Below are 14,761 nucleotides of genomic sequence, written 5' to 3'. Positions count from 1 at the left end.
ACAGTGAACAGGGTTAACTTTATTATGCTAACGTTAAACCTGAGACCAGTGTTGTTATCTACACCAACACTGTCTGTCTGTCATCCTTTCTACAATGCTAGCTTTGACATAAATCATAAAGCAATGTTTCCCAACTAGTCCCTACTGGATTGTGGCTAAAGAGTAAGGCTGGGATTCAATCTGATCACGTTTTGTCGACAATGTGCCATTTAAAGGTAATTTCCGATTGAGCCGACATATGCAGTGTTTACCATGAATGCGGTCTCCACAAACACGGGAACATTGCCTTTAAAAGGTGCATTGTCGACAAAGCATGATGGGATTGAATCCTGGCCTTAGTTGCTGGCTAGAAATGTGGTTTGTTTATTTGAGAGGCTTTAGCTAGGTGGGGCACAGCGCTTTAAAATGTTTTGGGGACAACTGACTTACAGAAAGAGACTTCTGAGTAAGTATACATTCTAACAAAATCCATGAGACAAATGGACAGTTGGATTCAACATTTGAATTTTGGCTGCCATCTTTCAAAGTAACCAATGGTGTTCAGTGTTGCCCTACTTAGGTGCCCTAGTTTTAATGAAGATGAACAACAGAAGAACGAGACCGACTGGGGATGTTGGAGTTAACAGCTGGTACCTCTCGGTATCTCTAAATGTGAAAGATGGCACTCTACTCAGATCCAGGTTGAACATGGTCAGTAGGAGTCTGTGTCAGGAACTGTCTCTTTCTCCTGACTAGATAAGACTGATGGATCACATGCATAAGGACCAGATAGTTCCTCGCTGGCTAGGACTAAAGCGAGAGGAGTATGTGGGTGTTTGAGAAAGAGTGTGTGAGAGAGGGAATCTTTGAATATAAAATGAAGAGGGTATGTGATATGTTTGAGTGTTTGAGTGAATGTGAAGACTGAAAATGTGACACACACAAAGACACACACACACTCACTGAGTTCTGCGATGCTGCCCACGCATGTGGCCAGAAGGGACTGTTCCAGGGTGCATAGCTCCAGATGGGCGTAGGCATCCTCCCTGCTCTCCATTGGTGCCCGGGGATCCTTTGTGTACAGACTGACATGGGCCGGCAGGGATAGCTCACCTGTACATACAAAAAAAATTTTTTTTAGAAAAATATATCTAAAAAGGTAGAAGGTATCAAAGGAACATTTACTCATAATGTGTTACTAAATCCCTCAAAGACCTCAACTTATTTAAGCATTAATGTAGTGTTTCAACTCATACTAACGCTGTCAATGTCTGCCACCATGGCTCGACATCTGCACAAAAACAACCAGGACCACAGACGGACAATATAAAACATTTACTTTGGAGGTGAAGGTTGAGTGCACTCCTAGTGCTAGTTACCAGGACAGTTATGTAATCAGGGAGAATAATGAGGGGATCGTATCGGCTTTAGTTTGTTTTATGAACTATGATTAACTCAGAGAGAAAAGACAGAGGAGACATGGGGTGAGAGGGTAAATGTTTCTCTCTCTCTCTCTCTCTCTCTCATTTAAACCTGCAGGAAATGAGACAGATAATGCCTTGATTCATTTGATCCCATCTTAACCATACCCCAAAATAAAATATGATTCTCATCTGTAGGGTGCACTCTTCCAAAAAAAGGTGCTATATAGAACCCAAAAGAGTTCTACCTGGAACCAAAAAGGGTTCAACCTGGAACCAAAAAAGGTTATCCTATGGGGACAGCCGAAGAACTCTTTTGGAACCCTTTTTTTCTAAGAGTGTAGTAACAGAGTAGTAATGGAATGTTCAACCATTTATTGCCCTGACCAAAAGGGGTTTTAACTAATCTATTGCTTTCTCCCACAGAGAATTACAGCCCTACAAGCCACAAAGTCAGTCATCTGTGCAATTTATGACGCACACACCCACTCCCAAATAGAAACGCAACTAACAGGGAGGTTTCCTAGAAACACAAATATAATACATGCATGCACACACACACTCCCACACACACAAACATGCAAACACACACACACACGCACACACGTGCACACACACGTTGTGTGAGATGGGTATTTGCTGACTCTCTCGTCTTCTACACAATGGAAAAGGCACCAAAAGCCAAAAGCCAAGCCAGGATAGCTCTGCTCTCTACAGGATTAGTATGCGAAGTTCCCTCCCCCAAGCCACTAGTCTTACTCAGCTATTTATATGAGTGTGGGAGAGGGCTGTGCATGATGTATTGATGTTGGATGACTAAGGATGTGTCCCAAATGGCCCCTTGTTCCCTTTATAGTGCACTACTTTTGACTAGGGCCTATAGGGCTCTGGTCAAATGTAGTACACTATATAGAGAATAGGGTGCCATTTGGGACACACGTTAGGACAGCATTTAGAGTGATCCTGATGAACTGAACCCACAACTACTGTCCATCCTCTGCCCCATACTAAGTGGATAAGCCACACACACAGTCACACCCCACCCATCTTCCCTCACACCACGGTCCCCACACTGGCAACCCCCAAAACGAATCATGTGTCATCAGTGACTCTACACACAGCCTCAGACTCACCACCAGCCCTAAGTCTGGTCTGAGATATGTGTGTATATATTTGTGTGTATTGTACATGTTAAGTGTGTGAGGGAGAACTTTTCAAGTAGATAGATAAAAGTTACAGTGTAACTCCTAACACAACTGAAGGCTTTCAATTGGCTGAAATAGATCCAATATTTAGAATGGGACTATTGGTAGCAATTGTAAATCACACCAAAAATGAATTGTTCGGTTCACAATCTAAGCTTAAGCCACAACCAAAGATAAACTGGCTGTAACTCCCAAGTGGGTCTCAATCCAACTGACTTAGTCTAGGTGTTCTAAAAAATACTTATTTTCTTGGTTGTAGAAGCATAACGCAATACAAGCCTTTTGGATAATTTACATTGATTACCCCTAGCTACTTTGTTAGGAAAGAAAAGTAATGTGTGCCGTCTGAACAAGTATTTGTTCATATAGTCCATTCATTCACAACAAGAGGCCAGTCTTCAGGGGGTACAAAGCACAACTGAGTGCTTTCCAAACCCTACCTGTGTATGCTAACTCCACAAGGCTATGGGTACTGTGTGTGTGAACATAAGCCATGCTTACTTCCCTAATCATGTATGATTAAGTTATTTCCTTTACCTACCTCCTCCTGTGTGTGGGTGTGTGTGTGTGTGTGTGTGTGTGTGTGTGTGTGTGTGTCTGTATGAAAACAGAGGCACAGTCACCTTTCTGTGACAAACAACATGTCCTTTCTGTGGCAGGGCATAATGCCATGACTGTTTGGTCAGACTAAAACAGCAGTATGGAGGGGAGACATAGGGACCAATCATACCCTGAGATATACATATGCAACCCAAACTTTACTGAAACCCCCTTTTGACACAACTGCATGATTTACCAGATTTCCTGCACATTTCTCAAAATGTATTAGCCCAAAGGGGTTATGCAGTAACGGTAAAGAGGGTAGAATAAGAGAAAAAGGCAGAGAAAGGCAGAGAGGACATAAAGGGAGAGAGAGAGTAAGAGAGTGAGAGAGAGTGAGAGAGAGTGAGAGTAAGAGTGAGAGTTAAAGTGCGAGTAAGAGTGGAATGGAAGTTATAATTGTAATGGCTTAGCAGATAATAACAAAAGAAGAACAATATTTACATGGCTCAAAGAGAAGGAAAATATTATCTATTGTTTACAGGAAACTCATTCAACAATTCTAGATGTGTGGAAAAAGGACTGGGGGGGGGGGGGCGAAATATACTTCTCCCATGGACAAAGAAACTCAAAAGGGTTGATGATATTAATTAACAGTAATTTCGATCCAAATGTGCAAATTGTCCAAACAGATCCACAAGGTAGATGGATGATTTTAAATATGTTATTGGACCATAAACAGATATGGCTCACTAACCTTTACGGACCAAATAATGATGATCCACACTTCTTTGACAATATATATATAATAAATTATCAACCCTGCAAGCAATACAATACTCTATTATTATGGTGGGAGATTATAATACTGTTTTAAATAGCTCAATGGACCGTAAAGGAAATCACACTACAAACTATCACCCTCATGCTCTTAAGGAAATCATGAATGTCATGGATACATTAGAACTAGTAGATATATGGAGGCTTAAATATCCTGACCTAGTGAGATATACATGGCGGAGACTCAATCAAGCTAGTTGTCTTGACTTCTTTCTTATGTCATTCTCTTGGCACCAAAAGTTTAAAAAGTGTTGATAGTGGACAGAATGTGGTTGGACCATCATATAATTGGCATTTACATTACTCTTACTGAATTTCCATGTGGGCGAGGATATTGGAAATTTAATCAAAGCCTATTGGATGATAACTTGTTTTTAACTAGATTTTTTTCGACATACGTAGCATAGGTACAGCAAATCCCCTTATTGTATGGGACACTTTTAAATGTGCCTTTAGAGGCCATGCAATTCAGTACTCATCTCGAAAACAAAAGCAATTCCGGTCAAAAGAGTCCATACTAACAAAAGAAATAGAAGGTCTAACAGAACAGATAGCTAGCAATAAAAACTAACATAGAGGCTCAGAATAAATTAGAGGAAAAACAAAAAGAAATGGAGAAACTTATTCAAGAAAGATCAAGTGTAATATATTATAAAAATAAAGCAAACTGGATGGAATATGGGGAAAAATGCAACAAATTATTTTTTAATCTTCAACATAGAAATGCTACCAAAAATAATTTACTGAAACTGGTTACAAATGACGGAGTCACCCATGATTCACCAAATTATATTTTGAAGGAGGAAAAAAAGTACTTTAAGCACGTTTTCGTTTCAGTCGCCTCCATCTCCTCTAACTGAAGCTAATTGTTTTATCTATTGATAATGTAAAATTAACAGCCATACAGAAAGACTCATGTGAAGATGAAATTACAGAGGAGGAACTTCTAGATGCAATTAAATACTTTAAATCCGGGAAAACTCCAGGATTGGATGGCATACCAGTCGAAGTATACCAAACCTTTTTCGATATACTCAGAGGACCGTTATTAGCATGTTTTAACCACTCCTATGTAAATGGTAGATTATCAGACACTCAAGAAGAAGGTCTGATTTCATTTGTACTGAAACAGGATACAAGCGGGAAATAACAAGATCCAGTCCATTAAAAAAATTGGAGGCCCCTTACACTTCAGTGATGTGATTCAAAAGTTCTAGCAAAATGTATAGCGCATAGAATTAAAAAGGTATTGTCGGACATTATTCATTCTAATCAGACAGGTTTTTTACATGGATGATACATTGGAGATAATATAAGGCAAGTACTGGAAACAATAGAACAGTGTGAAAAATCTGGGAAACCAGGCCTGCTATTCATAGCAGACTTTGAAAAGGCATTTGATAAAGTACGACTGGGGTTTATATATAAATGCATGGAGCGTTTCAATGTTGGTGAATCTCATATAAAGTGGGTTAAAATCATGTATAGTAACCTTAGGTGTAAAATAATAAATAATGGCTATTTCTCAGAAAGTTTTAAACTGTCAAGGGGAGTAAAACAAGGTTGTCCACAATCGGCATATCTATTTATTATGCCCATCGAAATGTTCGCTATTAAAATCAGATCCAACAATAATATCAAGGGATTAAATATCCAGGGCTTAAAAGCAAAGGTGTAATTGTACGCTGATGATTCATGTTTTCTTTAAATCCACAACTTGAATCCCTCCACAGCCTCAGAGGATCTAGATACATTTTCTAACCTCTCTGGATTACAACCAAAATATGATAAATGTACTATATTACATATTGGATCACAAAAAAATACAATTTTTACATTACCATGTAGTTTACCAATAAAATGGTCTGATGGTGATGTGGATATACTCGGAATACAAATCCCAAATGAAATAAATGATCTCACTCCAATAGATTTTAATAGAAATTTAGCAAAAATAGATAAGATCTTGCTACCATGGAAAGGTAAATACCTGTCTATTTGTGGAAAAATCACCCTGATTAACTCTTTAGTATTATCCCAGTTTACCCATTTGCTTATGGTCTTGCCTGCGCCTAGCGAGCAGTTTTTAAAATTATATGAGAAAAAAATATTCAATTTTATTTGGAACGGCAAGCCAGACAAAATTGAACGGGCCTATTTATATAATGAAAATGAATTCGGAGGACAGAAATTATTACATTTTAAAGCATTAGACCTACAGTGGGGAAAAAAAGTATTGAGTCAGCCACCAATTGTGCAAGTTCTCCCACTTAAAAAGATGAGAGAGGCCTGTAATTTTCATCATAGGTACACGTCAACTATGACAGACAAATTGAGAGAAAAAAATCCAGAAAATCACATTGTAGGATTTATAATGAATTTATTTGCAAATTATGGTGGAAAATAAGTATTTGGTCACCTACAAACAAGCAAGATTTCTGGCTCTCACAGACCTGTAACTTCTTCTTTAAGAGGCTCCTCTGTCCTCCACTCATTACCTGTATTAATGGCACCTGTTTGAACTTGTTATCAGTATAAAAGACACCTGTCCACAACCTCAAACAGTCACACTCCAAACTCCACTATGGCCAAGACCAAAGAGCTGTCAAAGGACACCAGAAACAAAATTGTAGACCTGCACCAGGCTGGGAAGACTGAATCTGCAATAGGTAAGCAGCTTGGTTTGAAGAAATCAACTGTGGGAGCAATTATTAGGAAATGGAAGACATACAAGACCACTGATAATCTCCCTCGATCTGGGGCTCCACGCAAGATCTCACCCCGTGGGGTCAAAATGATCACAAGAACGGTGAGCAAAAATCCCAGAACCACACGGGGGGACCTAGTGAATGACCTGCAGAGAGCTGGGACCAAAGTAACAAAGCCTACCATCAGTAACACACTACGCCGCCAGGGACTCAAATCCTGCAGTGCCAGACGTGTCCCCCTGCTTAAGCCAGTACATGTCCAGGCCCGTCTGAAGTTTGCTAGAGTGCATTTGGATGATCCAGAAGAGGATTGGGAGAATGTCATATGGTCAGATGAAACCAAAATAGAAAAACTCAACTTGTCGTGTTTGGAGGACAAAGAATGCTGAGTTGCATCCAAAGAACACCATACCTACTGTGAAGCATGGGGGTGGAAACATCATGCTTTGGGGCTGTTTTTCTGCAAAGGGACCAGGACGACTGATCCGTGTAAAGGAAAGAATGAATGGGGCCATGTATCGTGAGATTTTGAGTGAAAACCTCCTTCCATCAGCAAGGGCATTGAAGATGAAACGTGGCTGGGTCTTTCAGCATGACAATGATCCCAAACACACTGCCAGGGCAACGAAGGAGTGGCTTCGTAAGAAGCATTTCAAGGTCCTGGAGTGGCCTAGCCAGTCTCCAGATCTCAACCCCATAGAAAATCTTTGGAGGGAGTTGAAAGTCCGTGTTGCCCAGCGACAGCCCCAAAACATCACTGCTCTAGAGGAGATCTGCATGGAGGAATGGGCCAAAATACCAGCAACAGTGTGTGAAAACCTTGATTCATTAAAAATCCTACAATGTGATTTTCTGGATTTTTTTTCCACATTTTGTCTGTCATAGTTGACGTGTACCTATGATGAAAATTACAGGCCTCTCTCATCTTTTTAAGTGGAAGAACTTGCACAATTGGTGGCTGACTAAATACTTTTTTCCCCCACTGTATCACTAAAAGCTTCAGTCATACAAAAGTTATCCTTAAATCCAAACTGGTTCTCTAGCAAATTAGTAAGTCACCCCATGTTCAAGAATGGCCTTTTTCCCTTTAGTCACATTACAACCTCTCACTTTCAGTTATTTGAAAAGGATATCATCACCCAAATATCACAATTTCTAAAACAAGCCATAGAAAGTTGGTTGCAGTTTCAATGTAATCCTCCAGAAACGACAGAACAAATAATGCAACAAATATTGTGGTTAAACTCAAATATACTAATTGATTAAAAAAACATAATTTTTTGAAAAAATGTTTAAAAAAATGTATAATCTTTGTAAATTCAATCATAGCTAGGACTGATGGATTTATGTCACACATGCAGCTAACAAAAACATATGGAAATGTCTGCTCTACCCAAAATTACAACCAAATAATTGCAGCATTACCACAAAAATGGAAGAGGAAAGTGGAAGGGGGAAAAAGTAAGGAACTTGTCTGTCTGCCCTGTATTAAAGAACATAATTGGTTAAAGAAAATTGTGATAAATAAAAAAGTATACCAGTTTCATTTAAGGACCAAAGGATTGACAGCCGTCCCATATAGATTGCAAAATAGTTGGGAAGAGATTTTTGACGTACCGATTCCATGGCATAGTGTTTATGAACTGACACGCAAAATGACGCCGGATTCACATTTTTCAATTTAAATTATTATACAAAATTCTTGCTACAAATAGTATGTTATTTATATGGGGGATACATTCTTCCCAGCTCTGCAGATTTTGCTGCGAAGAGACAGAATCATTAGATAATTTGTTTAGGTACTGTCCATTTGTAGCTTGTTTTTGGTCACAGGTCCAGGAATGGCTGAAGGATTGCAATATTTACCTGGAGCTAACCCTGCAGATAGCACTACTGGGTAATCTGAAAAGTCATAGTCAATCGATCAATAATATAATAATACTTTTAGCAAAAAAATTTTTTTTCAATTTACAATCTGTAGAAACAATGAGAATAGAAGGGTTCAGAACTTTTGGGAAACATCACAGTACAGTTGAAAAATATATGGCAAATAGAAATCCAATATGGATGGTGTTAAGAGATAGATGGGAGGTGTTGAATGGAGCTGAAGGATGGGACTAATAACAACAACTAATAACAACAAGATAACTAATGTGAAGCATACTGTGTCCATAATAAGTATATAGGTTATAGGTTGAGAGCTTTTGTGAAAGAGCACAGTTAGAAAGATATGGCATATAGAAGCAAACCGGATGGACATCATGAAAATGATCGGAGAGGTTGAGGGTAGAGGAAGTTCAGGAGTAAAAACAAACAAAATAGAATGATTGTAAAATTGACTGTGTCCATAAAATGTATATACTATGTATAAGCTGGAAGTAGAGGCCTAAGCGTTGTTGTTCACTAGTTTTACTCCAATTAGGGAAGGGGTCGTGGGGTTGGAAAGTAATAAAGGGAAATATATTTTTTTAAAGGATATGTATTTATATGTATGTATGTGTGTATATATACAGTGGGGAAAAAAAGTATTTAGTCAGCCACCAATTGTGCAAGTTCTCCCACTTAAAAAGATGAGAGATGCCTGTAATGTTCATCATAGGTACACGTCAACTATGACAGACAAATTGAGAGAAAAAAATCCAGAAAATCACATTGTAGGATTTTTAATGAATTTATTTGCAAATTATGGTGGAAAATAAGTATTTGGTCACCTACAAACAAGCAAGATTTCTGGCTCTCACAGACCTGTAACTTCTTCTTTAAGAGGCTCCTCTGTCCTCCACTCGTTACCTGTATTAATGGCACCTGTTTGAACTTGTTATCAGTATAAAAGACACCTGTCCACAACCTCAAACAGTCACACTCCAAACTCCACTATGGCCAAGACCAAAGAGCTGTCAAAGGACACCAGAAACAAAAATGTAGACCTGCACCAGGCTGGGAAGACTGAATCTGCAATAGGTAAGCAGCTTGGTTTGAAGAAATCAACTGTGGGAGCAATTATTAGGAAATGGAAGACATACAAGACCACTGATAATCTCACTCGATCTGGGGCTCCACGCAAGATCTCACCCCGTGGGGTCAAAATGATCACAAGAACGGTGAGCAAAAATCCCAGAACCACACGGGGGGACCTAGTGAATGACCTGCAGAGAGCTGGGACCAAAGTAACAAAGCCTACCATCAGTAACACCCTACGCCGCCAGGGACTCAAATCCTGCAGTGTCAGACGTGTCCCCCTGCTTAAGCCAGTACATGTCCAGGCCCGTCTGAAGTTAACTAGAGTGCATTTGGATGATCCAGAAGAGGATTGGGAGAATGTCATATGGTCAGATGAAACCAAAATATAACTTTTTGGTAAAAACTCAACTCGTCGTGTTTCGAGGACAAAGAATGCTGAGTTGCATCCAAAGAACACCATACCTACTGTGAAGCATGGGGGTGGAAACATCATGCTTTGGGGCTGTTTTTCTGCAAAGGGACCAGGACGACTGATCCGTGTAAAGGAAAGAATGAATGGGGCCATGTATCGTGAGATTTTGAGTGAAAACCTCCTTCCATCAGCAAGGGCATTGAAGATGAAACGTGGCTGGGTCTTTCAGCATGACAATGATCCCAAACACACCGCCAGGGCAACGAAGGAGTGGCTTCGTAAGAAGCATTTCAAGGTCCTGGAGTGGCCTAGCCAGTCTCCAGATCTCAACCCCATAGAAAATCTTTGGAGGGAGTTGAAAGTCTGTGTTGCCCAGCGACAGCACCAAAACATCACTGCTCTCGAGGAGATCTGCATGGAGGAATGGGCCAAAATACCAGCAACAGTGTGTGAAAACCTTGTGAAGACTTACAGAAAACGTTTGACCTGTGTCATTTCCAACAAAGGGTATATTACAAAGTATTGAGAAACTTTTGTTATTGACCAAATGCTTATTTTCCACCATAATTTGCAAATAAATTCATTACAAATCCTACAATGTGATTTTCTGGAATTAGAAAGGAACCTAGAAGGAACCTGTTGGAAATGGACACAGGGCTCAGGGGTCAGTCTGCATGTCCTGTCTTGATGTTGACGTCTGACATCTAGGGTCCTTAGGATCAGGGAGGAGTCAGTACCAGAGCTGACAGGTGAAGGAATTGTCTGTGCCAAAACAAAGCTTCTCCCCCATGGAGAGACCCATGGACCAAACAGCCCTATTAAATAAAATCTCCATCAGTGTTCATCAAACTTTAAAACAGATGATTTTCCAACAAAGCAGTTTTGCAGGCTTAAGTATCTGTTGCAATTTCTCAGAGTGAGACAACTATGTGAATCACATTTCCTGACATTCAAAGGGTACAGTGATTCAAATAAATTAATCACTGGAAGATCATGAATCTCCGTTTAACAAGCTTAGAGGCTCCTTGATTAACAGCTCAACTGAAATTACAATACATTACTTTTACACATCAATCATATCTTGTGTCTTTCTCAACAAACACCATACATAGTGACTTTATATCCATTTGCCTTACAAAAGCCCCGTAAGGGTGCTTCAATCGTGTCACAGACACTAGGCAACATAATCAATCATATAACAGTAGGGTTAAATGTGATCTGATTTTATGAACCAACTAACTGTTTTCCGGATTAGTAAAAAACAAAAATGTTCCCGCCCAAAACAGAGACTGTGTGTGAAACACTAGCACTTGACTTTCTCTTCACACTGTGGACTCGTCCAACTTAAAGGTCTTTGTCTAAATGATGTAGCTTCCATGTTAACACAAACCATGACCATATTCAAACAGAGTAGTAAAAACTATAAAGGGATAACCGCTACTCTGGAAGACAATGTGGCATACAAGATGATACATCTAGAGATGTTATGATGCAGATGCAGTATGAGCCTGCTGTTATAGAGATCTGAGAGGAAGAGGATGATGATGATGATGATGATGAGATATCAAGCTGTGTGTGTGGATAGCGCAGAGAAGAGAGAATGCTGAGAACGGGATCCTCTTGTGAGAGGAAGCATTTTCTATAGTTTCACAGTGAGAATCTAATATGTCGGATTTACTGTCACAAAGTTTATGGGTTAGGTACTATCATTTGTCATGGTCATTTGATCATATTGAGTGTAGGTCTGATGTATCTAAAATTGAGAGGGGACTCAGAGAAAGGAATGTGAGGGAGGGAAGGATAGAGAGACAGAGAATGAAAGAGACAGAGAGAATACTTGACATCCAGTTCCCATCATCCTCTCCTAGACCTGTTCATGACTGTAGTAACAGGACCTGCCAACCTACCAATGTCAGCTTCACAGTAACATTAAACCGGACTCTTTCTCCCATAAAAGCACTAATCAACACCTAGTGGGTGCTTTACTACCAGTTCCTTCAAGCTTTAGCACAACCCAGAGAGCCATAAACCCATGCCCCAGTATGAGAGACGAATGCGGGCCTCTAGCAGTGTATGTAGTGTTTATTGCAGTGGTTCCCAACCAGGGGTACTAGGACCCCTGGGGGTACCTGTCCACAGGGGGTACTTGAGAAGACTCATGAGACCATAGGCTTACTGGTAAAATGCACATGAGGGGGTACTTCAGGGGTACTTCAAACTGTACCCCCCCCCCCCAGTTTTATCATTGCATTGTGATACAAAAAGCGACTTGGTGTGCTTTAGGACCATGCAGACACCATCATAGCGGTCGGATAAGCTGTTTGGTGGTTTCAGCCGGTTGGATTTAGGACTGCATGGACACCACAGAGCATGCAAACAGAGGCAGCTGTTGTCTGTGTGTGTTGTGCTTTTTCTCTGAGTTGTAAAAGCAAGCAGAGCAAAAACTGGCTACTCTTTATTTGACTAACGTAGCTGGCAAGGTAACTGCTGTTTGACTTAACAGAAAAAATGCACAGTCAGTACACAACACTATTCTCATCATGTCTTAGCAGGATCAGATGGTGACAGGTGTCCCAGCAAGGTCAGACAGCCAGGGAAGACCAGTCTACGGAGCTCAGGTGAATTTCGCAGTATATTATAACATTCAGTAAATGAGTACAAAGTTCCATCTTGAGTTGATGGGTAGGCTACAGTCTGGGATCTGGGAATAATGGTAATTTCAATTATTGAACCAATGATTATATTCTTGGATAATATATAATGTATAAATGTACACCAAGGTAATTCTTTGTAATGGGTCATCTGAGCAGTATCAAATGGTGACAGGGGGCTGAAGTGAACTTTTGAAGATGCTACACTTTATTCTCTCTGTGTACCAAACACTGGACAATCTTCAAAGATTGAAACTATTTTAAGGCAGTCTGACAAACCACTAAAGTTGATTTCCAAACTGTATCAAGGGTTGATAGAGGCTTTTCCCGATGACACAAAACATGTAAAACAAAAATGTGAGGAAGACCTGGGAGACACTACTGATGATGATGAATGGATACAGATATGTTTGAATGCCCAGTGATGTTCATATAATCTCAGACATAAAGTGCCTTGCAAAAGTATTCATTCCCATTGGCGTTTTTCCTATTTTGTTGCATTACAACCTGTAATTTAAATTGATTTTTATTTGGATTTCATGTAATGGACAAAATATTCAAAATTGATGAAGTGAAATGAAACAAATAACTTCTAAAAAATAAATAACGGAAAAGTGGTGCGTGCATATGTATTCACCCCCTTTGCTATGAAGCCCCTAAATAAGATCTGGTGCAACCAATTACCTTCAGAAGTCACATAATTAGTTAAATAAAGTCCACCTGTGTGCAATCTAAGTGTCACATGATCTCAGTCTATATACACCTGTTCTGAAAGGCCCCAGAGTGTGCAACACCACTGAGCAAGGGGCACCCCCAAGCAAGCGGCACCATGAAGACCAAGGAGCTCTCCAAACAGGTCAGGGACAAACTTGTGGAGAAGTACAGATCAGGGTTGGGATATAAAAAAATATCCGAAACGTTAAACAACCCACGGAGCTCCATTAAATCCATAATAAAAAAATTGAAAGAATATGGCACCACAACAAACCTGCCAAGAGAGGGCCGCCCACCAAAACTCACAGACCAGGAAAGGAGGGCATTAATCAGAGATGCAAACAAAGACACCAAAGATAACCCTGAAGGAGCTGCAAAGCTCCACAGCGGAGATTGGAGTATCTGTCCATAGGACCACTTTAAGCCATACACGGCACAGAGCTGGGCATTACGAAAGAGTGGCCAGAAAAAAGCCATTGCTTAAAGAAAAAAATAAGCAAACACGTTTGGTGTTCGCCAAAAGGCATGTGGGAGACTCCCCAAACATATGGTCAGATGAGACAAAAATTGAGCTTTTTGGCCATCAAGGAAAATGTCTGGCGCAATTCCAACACCTCTCATCACCCCGAGAACACCATCCCCACAGTGAAGCATGGTGGTGGCAGCATCATGCTGTGGGGATGTTTTTCCATCGGCAGGGACTGGGAAACTGGTCAGAATTGAAGGAATGATGGATGGCGCTAAATACAGGGAAATTATTGAGGGAAACATGTTTCAGTCTTCCAGAGAGTTGAGACTGGGACGGAGGTTCACCTTCCAGCAGGACAATGACCCTAAGCATACTGCTAAAGCAACACTCGAGTGGTTTAAGGGGAAACATTTAAATGTCTTGGAATGGCTGAGTCAAAGCTCAGACCTCAATCCAATTGAGAATCTGTGGTATGACTTAAAGATTGCTGTACACCAGCCGAACCCATCCAACTTGAAGGAGCTGGAGCAGTTTTGCCTTGAAGAATGGGCAAAGATCCCATTGGCTATATGTGCCAAGCTTATAGCGACATACCCCAAGAGACTTGCAGCTGTAATTGCTGCAAAAGGTGGCTCTACAAAGTATTGACTTTGGGGGGTGAATAGTTATGCACGCTCAAGTTTTCAGTTTTTTTGTCTTATTTCTTGTTTGTTTCACAATAAAAATATTTTGCATCTTCAAAGTGGTAGGCATGTTGTGTAAATCAAATGATACAAACAACCCCCCCAAAAATCAATTTTAATTCCAGGTTGTAAGGCAACAAAATAGGAAAAATGGCAAGGGGGGTGAATACTTTCGCAA

The 14,761-nt window shown here is 40.2% G+C and overlaps 1 protein-coding gene across 3 annotated transcripts in view; it reads right to left on the bottom strand.

The window, feature by feature from the left end:
- LOC311128484 (ankyrin repeat and BTB/POZ domain-containing protein 2-like) overlaps nt 1–14,761 on the bottom strand; it is a 31,345-nt gene that overhangs the window by 10,204 nt on the left and 6,380 nt on the right. For all 3 annotated transcript variants that reach the window (XM_084160652.1, XM_084160653.1, XM_084160654.1), the window contains exon 2: nt 943–1,092. In XM_084160652.1, the coding sequence (XP_084016778.1) occupies nt 943–1,092 (150 nt within the window). The remainder of the gene's footprint in view (nt 1–942; nt 1,093–14,761) is intronic.

The sequence above is a fragment of the Coregonus lavaretus genome (assembly GCF_964263955.1).
Source record: "Coregonus lavaretus genome assembly, chromosome: 4".
In the NCBI taxonomy this organism is placed as follows: Eukaryota; Metazoa; Chordata; class Actinopteri; order Salmoniformes; family Salmonidae; genus Coregonus; species Coregonus lavaretus.
This window is presented reverse-complemented; position numbering and strand designations above follow the sequence as displayed.